An 11629-nucleotide genomic window follows, 5' to 3' on the forward strand; every position below is an offset into this window, starting at 1 on the left:
TATTCTTAAACTAATTTATCATTATGCGTACCGTTTTCGCATTGTCAGCTTTCGGTATTGTAATTTTCCCAAAATTGCAGTTTTTCAAAAGTGGCTCTCAATTTTTTTCTCGACAATTAGCGCTTTCTCTTCCCCTTTCCCCACCATAAATTGCTTACAATATCATTTACTAACTATATTGTGACAAAAAGGTACCGGGAAATTGCAATTAAAACGCAGAACATTTAATTATTCATCAATATTTATTTTTTCGCCTTAAAAGTAATCCCCTCCAAAGAAATCAGCTCCTTCAGGGTTCCACGGAGCTGCAATTCAGTTTGGAGAACAATAAAAAATCACACGGAACCAAATGCGGTGAATACGGTGATTGATCGGTGGTGTTTATTGCGTTGCTGGCTTTAAATTCGGTCAGAATCGTGGCTTGATGTGATGTTGCTTATCATCGTGTAAAGTCCATAAATTCTTCTACTACAATTCTGGCCGACGGATATTCTCAGGCAAACGCCTCAATACGGCCAAATGAACCCCTTATTAACCGTCTGTTCCTCCGGAACAAATTCATGATGAACCAAATCACGAATGTCGAAAAAACAATGAGCACTAATGAGAAATTTGAGCGTGGTTTTTTGGTTTCGTCTCATTTTTTCCCCTCCATTCCGATGATTATTGACTTGTTAGCATGTCATATTCATAAACCCATGTCTCATAGACAGTTATAATGCTCTCCATGGATATGGGATCGAAACTCGGACAATTAAGCATTAAAAAGGGACCTGTTTGCCGTACTATATTTGAAAAAAAAAAAATCAGCTTCATAGGGATGAGTCGTGTAAGAACGCGTTTCAAACGCAAATATTCACCAAAATCAATCGAGCGGACTCGCGAGAGATGTTGAGCTCTCTTACCATTTCTATAATATTTGACTGACGATTTTCAATCGCCGTGTCCTTCTATTTTTCGATTAGAAATACAAAACTTAAGACACATTCTTTGCTGGATATTTTTATCCATTTTAAAAATCGCAACGCACTACTGAGGTGTTCAGATGGTTCACATCTTTGGCTTAGTAATTAAGGACAATCGAACTTAACAAAATACATTTTATTTATACCTTGAACAGGGTATACTAAGTTTGTCACGAAGTTTGCAACACCCAGCAGGAAGTGTCGGAGACCCCTTAAAGTATATATATAAATGATCAGTACGTTGAGCTGAGTCGATTTAGCCATGTCCGTCTGTCTGTCCATCTGTCTTTATATATACAAAATAGTCCCTCAGTTTTAAAAATTTCTCTTAAAGAAGCTGCTCATTTGTCGGAACTGCCGATATCGGACCACTATAGTATATAGCTGCCATACAAACTGAACGATCGGAATCAAGTTCTTGTATGGAAAACTTTTTCATTTGGCAAGATATATTCACGAAATTTGGTATAAGTCATTATTCATAGTAATAATGTAATATCGGAAGAAATTGTTCAAATCGGCTTACTATAGCATATAGCTTCCATATAAACTGAACACATATGTAGTTACTCAAAGAAATGCACCTGTGAAGGGTATATTAGCTTCGGTGCAGCCGAATTTAACGTTTTTTCTTGTTTAATATCATTTACCCGCTGAATTTAAAATATAATTTCCGTGTACTTGTAAGTCATAATGTATGTATACTCTTATTGTTTATTGTCACCATTTCGCCGCTATTAATAATACCTTTTTGAGTGCACTAAGTGTGCTTGCGGTACCTGAAGGTCATCATATCTTCCGACAAAAATAAAAACACGTTCCAACACTCAGCATTAGATACGTATGGGTCGTCAACGCTATTAGGCGGCATTATTGGCTGAACAAATGTATTTTTTATATAAAAGTTGCATTTGAAATTTCGCCCTTGCGGTATGTGGCAAGCAACTTTCTATTGTACAACCCAACATCTCCCGCCGAAACAATTATCGCAACACCCTCCAAGCATTGTCACCTGTCATTGTCATACCGCATTTGTGTGTTCTTGATTAATAAATTATCGCTCGTTTCTTTCGTCCTACGTGCAACAAAAAATACAACGTGTTTTGCTTTTAATTGCAAACAATAAAAGATTTTACAWTTGTCGTAAGTTTTATTTACCTTTTGTGGACATAAGTGTAAACTCAAGTAAAAAAAAAAAACAAATGGCATGCCAAAAAAGGAAATAAATTCTAGTACTACAAGTGTACAACTTGCTTATTGATATTTTGTATTGCAAAGTGACAATCGTACAAAATATCAGCCTCAATGACAAAGACTTGGTAGAACTATTTTCCACATAGATGGTGAAAAGCTGTGTACAGCTATGACTAAATAGAAGCCTCAGACTGCGTAGAAGGTGATGAACTCTTTGTTCACACAGATCTACAATAATTTCCTTTGCCTGCAAAATGTATACTCAATGCTCCGTATAAACATTCCATGATCTTTAGATTTATTTTTCAGTGACTCTCTTTTCTGATTTCTCAAGAAAAAGCTCACTTATGCGTTATTTAATTATTAATACTTGTATAAGATATTTAAAATAATTAAGTATTATGAGTATATGTAATTATAAATATCTTTCGGGGTTGTGCATGCCGAGGTTATTCATATTTGCAAGTCTCTTTTCAAAAACGAAGCGATAAACTGGAAATCGGTTTCTTTATTCCTTTCAAGCGTGCAGGTGCGTCAAATAATATTATAGTGCAGACCTATTTCTAGATGATCATGATTTTCCACGTAAGTTCCCCGTTATATTCTTCTTCTCAGTTTTCTTTCATTGGGAGTGGTTTTTTCGAGGCGGATCCCAAACCCACCGCACAACCCTATGTAGGGGATATTTCGCCTTCTCACTTTAGCTCGCCATCAAACGGATGTCTTATACTACCCAGAGGATACTTAGTCAAAGACCGGAAGTCATGAGCTGCTTGAGTCATATATTATATAAAATAATCGTTTCTGGCCACTCCCAAATGAATGGCGATTAGAGAACTTTCCTCACTTCCGTGAACTTCTACACATGACTCCATCCTCCTCCCCGTTATATTGGTCTGTAAATATTATTCCTGGACCTATTTATGAAATTCTTAATTTTAGTGTTATCTTATTTGAGCCATATCATCTTCGCTATCTTGCATTTGGTTGTAAGTTGGTGCCGATGTAAATATCTGTTCTTAGTCATTTGTTCAAATTGCATATTTCACTCCTTCCTGATCGTTCCTAACAGGCACGGTATTGTAAGGGTCTCAGACTCGTTCTTGATATAACGGCTGAATTGTGACGAGTGTCCAGTCCTTGACCGCATAAAAATCCGGGTCCGCTTACTTAGACCAGACTCTCGTTGAAAAGGGCATCAGACTCATCTAGAGGGTTGCCTGATATTGCCAACTCGTTGTCACAAACATTGCCATGATCAGCAATCCTTGTTATAGAGTTCCCAGAGAGTTTACCTTCTTCAATAACTCACTACGCTGGGTGGTGTCGTCAAGGCTAGCAAACCCGGCTGGCTATCCATGTATTATATGATTGCTTTCTGCAATGTATCATAGCTATTCGGTAGAATACCACAGTTCTTCGCATAGCTAGTACTTCCACTTTGAAGATGCTGTCTGACTTTGGTAGGCGAATAGAGAGAAAGATATCAAGATCATTGGAGCAAACACCCGCCTCTATTCCTTAGTTCTTTTTGGGCTTGTCGGAATAAAAAGTGGTTGTTTCATCCTCCCCTACTAGGTTAACTATGTAAATATAAACTTATTTTTGTAGAAATACCTTCACATCAGGAAACCAAATACGATTGAATTAAAGTACAGTGAAAAAAGAGACCCGATCCATTTTAGACCAGTACGTAGTTTGAGTTCGAATAGAGTTACTTCGGTCGAATGGCTTGTTGTCCACCACCGCGAAGGACGAAACGGTCTGATAGTGAACAAAAACAAGACGAAATTTCTCCTGTCTTCAATTAAACAGTCGTCGCACTAGCGACTTGACTCCTACGTCACTGTTGACAGTCATAACTGCGTAGTCGTAGATAATTTCGTCTATCTTGGGACTGACATTAACACCAACAACAACGTCAGCGTCGAAATCTAACGCAGATAATAACTCTTGCCAACAGGTGCTACTTTGGACTAAGTAGGCAACTGAGAAGTGAAGTCCTCTCTCGACGAACATATACCATTCCATTCGTTCTCTCCGTAATGCTATATTGTGTAGAGGCATGTACGATAACAACATCTGATGAGTCGACGTTGCAAGTTTTCGAAAGAAAGGTTCTGCGCAAGTTTTATGGTCCTTTGCGCATTGGCAATGACGAATACCTAGTCGATGTAACGATAAACTGTACGAGATGTACGACGACATTGATATAGTTCAGCGAAGTAAGAGATGTCGTCCGAATGAATAAAAACACTCTGGCTCTGAGTTTTTTATTTGATGAGATATCTTCACGAAATTAGGCAAGGATTTTTTTTAAAGGTAGCGGTACAAACTTCGAAGAAATCGTGCCAATCGGATTAGTATAACATATAACTGGCATACAAAATAACCGATCAAAATGACGTGCTTGTATGAAAACTAGTATTCTAGCTTCGGTGCAACTGAACACTTAGCTGCTGTCAGAACTTTTCAAGTGGTCACACATAAGTTCAAAACAATAAAAATGGCAGCATTTCTAAAGTCTCGTACAAAATTTATTTATGATATTTATTCACGTAGGTACGTACCGCCGATTATGCCAAACTAAAAATGTGTGTAATTCAAATAATTTTCAAATATTTTTGCTTAATGCTTAAAAATATGAGCACACACGCAATGTCAGTGAATTTTCAAAGCGAAATTTTTGGCTTAAAATGTTGCTTTAATTATTTGCTGTTTGCTTTAACGCTTCATGTAAGTAAAAATAAGTAAGGTATATGGATGTGATGTATGTATGTAAGTGAAATTTGTGTACGCGCTGGCAGTTCTTCTAAATTTCATAAACTGATTTCGCGCGTCGCGCGGCTGCTGTCGTGTCGTGTGCACTGCAAACACAACGTCGGTCAAGCGGCTGGGCGCGGTGGCAGGTGGCGCTCTTGTGGAATATGCGTGTTTCACGACGTGAGTGCATGCCGAAGCGTGCCGCGGGGTTTAGATGGATTTTAATGGCGGCTTGTCAGACTGTTTTTTTTTTTTGCAGTCATAGTACATGCATTAAGAATTTGGTCTCTTCGCTCACATTCATAATATTGCGTATAGAAAATTACGCAAAATTTCGCTTCCCCCGGGCACCCCATCTACTACGCCATCTACGATACTGTTTCATTGTGTACTCATATGTTAGGGAAAACGTTGAAATGTTGCCAATTCTTTTGGGCTGTCTTTATATTGTATATGTATGTTTGTGTGTATGTACATTAATAAAACTTATGTTATTTCACTAACAATTGGGCAATGTGCAGCCGCAATATTTTCGAAAGCCTTTCACGCATACAGAAATGCATGTGAAAAATTGCTTCTACTCATGTGTCTTCTAACTCACACCTCAGCCGCGTATAAATAATTCAAAATAGTCGCATCATTTGTTTATGCTAAAATATTTCGAACACGTAAATGCCAATAATTGCACCGTTATGAGTTTTTGCCAATGAAATTTTTCAAAATTTCATCTATGAATTCATTCATYCATTCATACATACAAACATAATTCCGTTAATTAATCCGTTAATACTTCTGTCACAGAAGCTGTCGTGTCCTTGGTTACAATTTCTATTGAACGCTGCGCTCAACGCCAACCATGTGGCCACGGTGATGCGCCAACCCAAATCAAAGTTTCCAATAATTCATATTATTTTTATAGCATATGTTTCCTGTTTTTACTCGGCAGCAAACATAAACAAATGCTGTATGTACGATGTGTGAGTGTGCGGACATTTTTGGCACAGAATTTGCGTGAATTAATGCTTTTTGTGGAACCCCCGCTGCCAGCCACCGTGTGTTGGTAAGGATGAATGTTCTAAAGTGGCTGCCAACCGCCAGTGGCGTCCGCGCAATTGACAGTCGTTTGTTTGGCTTTACGTCTGACTGTCCATCAGCGCTGCTGACGAGCTGCTCCAATTACTGGCGCGCCACTTGCGCGTTTCTTGGCGTTTGCGCGTTCTTTGCTCTATTGGAAACTAAAGATTTCAACAGATTCGGCACTATCTTTGTGCTCCAATACTTTGTGTACCGTCGACCAGGCCATATGGTTGGCTTGCACGTGGCTGTGTGTGCACTTTGCTTCAGCGAAAATGCTTCAAAAATAAATCCATACATTAAAAGCACAACGCTCCTCAACACAATTCAAAAATCTCCTTACAGTGGTGTGGTAGTGGTTGATATGCGGAAAAAAATTTAAATCATACTGAAAAAATAAAAAAATTTATTTTAAAAAATCTTCATATATCTTGAGACGAAATAGTTGGGGTATCAACTTTTGAATTCAATATTTTCTTTTCCCAATTCCTGCAACTAGATAAGGTTATGGTGAATAGCAGAAATCTTCCAACACTTAGCTTTGCATGGAAATGGTGATTTATTTTGAAGTTCCCTAATTTTTTTTTTTTTTAAGAAAAAACAAAGAAACTTCAGAATCAATGGATAATGTTTATTATATATCGAAAGAACCTTCTTTGACCTTTATTTTTTTGAAAACTATCTCTTTCAAATGTTTTCCGCGGCTACCTTTAGATGGTAGATCCGTTGAGTCCAATTTCCGATAAATTATTTGAGCATTTCGAGTGGTAACTGGCGAATCACACTCATGTTGTTTTGCTCCAAGTTATGAATCGAACTTACATATCCCCACAGGAAGAAGTCTAACAGTGCGATATCACACGATCTTGGTGGCCAATCGACCGGCTCCTTTTATTAATTTATCACGAGCTTGAATTTCAAACATCATATAGTCGGTTATCTTGGCGCAATAACGGTTGTTGTTGTTGTACCGGCAAAATTCTCACTGGTTGATAGTCCTTGACTGGATGAAAAATCCGGGTCTGTTCCGTTTACGTATACCAAACACAATTCTGTTGTTTCTTCTAAATAAAAGTGCACAACTCAGCCGAAAGCCTTTGATGCTAGCGCTGCGTACTTTAGTTTATTTAATAATTTGTTTATTATGTAAGCTTTAATAAAATAAAATAAAAAAATTTCTTCAGATTGTTCTGCTTGTTTTCATAACGATTGAGCCAAAAATGGGCCTCATCACTGAACGAAGTTTGTTTGAAAACGTCAGAGCTTCTTGGAACTTTTCCGAAGTCGATAGAACGAAGCAATGTCGCTTGAGAAGGTCGAGCAGTTTCAGTGTTTGCTCAACCTGTTTAAGATCTCGACGAAAAATGCTCCAAGCCGTTTCATTCGTCAGTCCGAGTTGTTGCGAACGGCGTCGAATCGACTCTCCATGGTTAGTCAGTCAGTCGGGGAAATATGTTCAGGTATTCTTGCTGAATGTTAAAGGCTTCGTTGAAATTTCAAACTTTGGAATAGGTCAAATTCAGAAGCTGTTATGCCATTTTCACAGTTTGTTATTTATATTTAGAATCGAACCTATAAATTCTTTCCCTACTGCCGGCACAAAAACAACATCAGTCTCCTGGATTTCAACTTGTCTCGTCTTCCTGATCATTTATATATTCATATATGACAATAATTATTTTTTAATAGTCGCTCTGAATTATTCAAAGTAGGGGTTTAAAATGATCGACTGAGTCAAATTTGTTGGTTTATACAATTAACGTCAATCTCTCAACACTGTGCGACACGCATTCTTCTCACTCAAGCCTTACACACATTCGTACATAATAAACACTTATAAAAGAGCACATATGCAGTTTCTGTTTCTGTTTCAGCTGATCGGAAAATTCATTAGCGACTCGCTCAGAAAGTCCATGCAAGCTGAGAGAAGTAGAATTTCCCTTACGCTCACTATCGCGATGGCAACTCAGCCACTCGCTTATAACATTTCGAACAACGCGAATGCGCTAGTGTGTGTGTGTGAGTGCTTGCGCTGTTTTAATATTGAAACTTTTCGAAAAAAAACACAACGTTTCAAAATTGGAATTTTCTTACTCATACACGGCCACAGTTCATATTTTGACTCGACCAAGTTAAAAGCGTTTTTTTGAAGAATCTCGAAATTGCAGTCGGAAAAGCGAAAAGCAAGAAGCAAAAAGTGTATCGGCGGCAATTATACACACGGCACACATTTTGGTTTCGAAGCAGCTAAATTGTATTGAGAAACGGCCGATTTTCAACTGAATCGTACAGCTGAAGTTCAGTCGGTCAATCGGCGTGCACGGAAATACATTTGGTACATTCATTGGCATTCACTAGGCGGTGAAACGGTTTCGAAAGTCTACACGTATTACAAACGCTCTCGCTTTTTTGACACACACTGTCACTGCCATTTACAACACAACGGTTTTAACGCGCGTAACGGACGGTTTATTTATTTTCGCTTGATTAATTGCTAGGGATTTAAGTTTCGAAACATTGAAAAGAAGTGTTAGCGGTAAAAAAAAAAAAAATAAATATGGCCGACGTGGAAATTATGCAAACCGTTTCGGAAACGAAGAAAACGAAGAAAGTTAAGAAAACAACAAAACGACGCGAATCTGAAGTTCAAATAACCGAAGTTGAACAAACCGATCAAAATGAGGAGAAGGGGTATGTGTCGTGTCGTCTTGTTTTGTGGCACAAGTGCATATGCCAACGAAATTGTCGAATGAGAGTGAAACCATTTTTGGAAGATTTGGAGTTTTTTTGTTGTTCTGAAGTGGTTTTATTTTACAACTTGATTGGAGACACTGCAACGATTTGTAGTATTTACGCGATCTTGAGTAGTTAATAAACCGGTGACTTTTACTGAGAGAGTTTAGATATAAAGTGGTATTTTTTTAGATTAAATTAGATTTTTTTTTTATACATGAACTGGTCCTTCAGTTTCTGAGATATCGAACTCAAATTTGACACTTTCCAAAAAACTGATTGTTCAAAACCATGTCGGTGTAAGGAAAATTTTTTTAATTGACAAGCTATCTTCACGAAATTTGGCATGAGTTATTGTCTAAGATATCGTTATAAGCACTAAAGAAATCCTGCAGATCGCACCACTGTAGCATATAGCTGCCATATAAACTGAGCGATCAAATTCCTGTCTTTGTATGAGTAACTCTTTTATTTGTTAAGATATCTTGATGAAATTTTTTATGGTATATTGACAAAGACAAAGGTACAATCCCTGAATAAATTGTTCAGATCGGACAGCTATAGCATATAGCTGCCATACAACGTGACTGATCAACAGTAAGTTCTTGCATGGAAACCTTTTTGCTTGACAAAATATCTGCACACGGTGACGTTACAATATCCGAAAGATATCTAAAGATTGGATGACTATAGCATATAGCTGCCATACAAACTGAACGATCAAAATCGAGGTCTCGTATGGTATTTGTATTTTTGAAAGATAATATAGCTTCGATTCGACAAGAGTTAAGACTGTCTCTTATACACATCTAGATGTGTATAAGAGACAGGTTCCATTGAGTCTAATCAATATATTCTTCAATAACATAATTTGCTAGAAATATTTTTAATACTATAATACTTAAAATGCATTTGGAAGCTCCAAAATGCGAGTTATTTTTAAGTGTCTAATATCCATGCTGTTGTCCAGTAGATTTATTGCCAATAAGTTTTCATGACTTGAAAGTCTATCTAGGTTTCTTCGATAGACTTTGCTGATTTCGTCCTTAAAAAGGTAGATTTAAGTCTATAGGGACTTCAAAGTTGCTTATAGTATATCAAAAAAGATAAAAATATTCAAAGTAGTTCGATTTTAAGATAGCTTCCTTCGTATAATTTCAAATGTTAAAAGCGATTTTTTTTATTTTGATTTTTTTTTAATACTCTTTTTTGTGATTTTTTTTTTATAAACTTTAGATAATTTTTTCTCAATTTTTTAATTTATGTCTTTAATATTTAAATTTTTTAATTATTTTTATATTCAAATTTTTTTAATACTCACTTTTAATACTCACTTTCTTTATCAAAAATTTTTTTTTTTCTGTTCTATAATTATATAATATACATTGCGGTTTTTATGCAGACAAGCAAAAAAATTACATAGGCGCTTATTTCGCAAAGTAGCAAACGCTTGCCTCATGGAAAAATCTTAACGAAAAATAAACTCAGCGAGAGTATAAACAAATGCTGTTTTCAGCTAAAACCGAATTATTAATGAGTTTTTAATAAAAAGCAATAAATTCTGAAATAGCCGCAAGTTTTAGGGAAATATTGCTCACCAACATAGGCGTAAAAGTTCACAGAACTWAACAGAACAGAACAACGTAAGCTACATATGTATATTATACAAACATACATACATACAAATGTACATGTAATATATAGAGTATGTAACTGCAAAGCAATCGCAGACTTTTGTGTTGCTATAAGAAACTGCAGGCGTTTACTTGGGTCAAGAACTAGCACAAAATACACGTAAAAATTTATATGAAAATAACCGAAAGACTTGAAGCATTTGAAAAATACTCGAGCCTATGCATTTGGCACAAACAAAACGACACATGTACTCCCTTACTCCTTGATTTACGCAAAAGGTACAACAAACAAGCTTATATAAGTGTAATTTACAACAAAAACAAAAACAACAAAGCACATTTAACAAACAAAGGACTATTTCCAAGGCAAACAAAAAAAAAAAAAAAAAAAAAAAAAAAAAAAAAAAAAAAAAAAAAAATGAAAACATGAAGCAGTGTTTCTATTGGGTGCACACTTTACCAAAATACAAATACAGCAAACACTTGTTGTCACATACAACAAAATTGAATATTTTTGAACTTTAACTGCAAGAATTGTTCTGAAAAATGTTACACTGCACAAAACTACTTAGCTTACAAACAAATTTGGTAACTCCACTAAACACAAAAGGTTAACAAAATACTCAAATATACTCCAATAAATACACACACATACAGTTACAACATGCATATCATGCATTAAGTGAGAAGTTTTATGATACAAACAACAAAAGTGCATTACAAACTCACAAATAAGCATACATTTTACACAACAGTACATTTAACTAACGCGTAACCGCTGGGCATTCGTTTTTAACATTCCCGAAAATTTGTTTCCCTTTTCAGTTGATTTTCAGTGGGGAATACACGAAGGCCATGGACAAGGATTGGCACTCGGGCCACTTCTGCTGCTGGCAGTGCGATGAGAGTCTAACTGGACAGCGCTACGTCATACGCGACGATCATCCTTACTGCATCAAGTGCTACGAGAATGTGTTCGCCAACACGTGCGAAGAGTGCAACAAGATCATCGGAATCGATTCCAAGGTAAAATTTTATATTAAAAAACAAAATGAGTAACGAAATTAGACTTCAAAATTAGTACAAACAAAGGAAACGGCAATAAAGAATAAGAAGAATTAACGTCTTATTGGGTTGGGTTTCCACGCCTTTCTTCAACAATTTTTTTCGCACATAAAAATTATTTTATTCGTTTTTTTTGTTACAAATACACTTTATTTATTATTATATATTTATTTTTGGCAGACTTTCTTACAAAAAAACAAA

General features: G+C 36.3%; 1 protein-coding gene across 5 annotated transcripts in view; it reads left to right on the forward strand.

The window, feature by feature from the left end:
• Nucleotides 1-11629, forward strand: part of LOC108978883 (four and a half LIM domains protein 2) — a 212841-nt gene that overhangs the window by 163345 nt on the left and 37867 nt on the right. For 3 of the 5 annotated variants that reach the window (XM_018949421.1, XM_018949416.1, XM_018949410.1), the window contains one exon: nucleotides 11189-11389. In XM_018949421.1, coding sequence (XP_018804966.1) covers nucleotides 11189-11389 — 201 coding nt within the window. Of the gene's footprint in view, nucleotides 1-8112; nucleotides 8688-10430; nucleotides 10643-11188; nucleotides 11390-11629 lie in introns of those variants that run through there. The other 2 variants (XM_018949427.1, XM_018949435.1) reach the window with 2 other exon arrangements.

Source organism: Bactrocera latifrons, unplaced genomic scaffold, assembly GCF_001853355.1.
Source record: "Bactrocera latifrons isolate USDA-ARS-PBARC rearing strain unplaced genomic scaffold, ASM185335v1 scaffold_1, whole genome shotgun sequence".
Lineage (NCBI taxonomy): Eukaryota > Metazoa > Arthropoda > Insecta > Diptera > Tephritidae > Bactrocera > Bactrocera latifrons.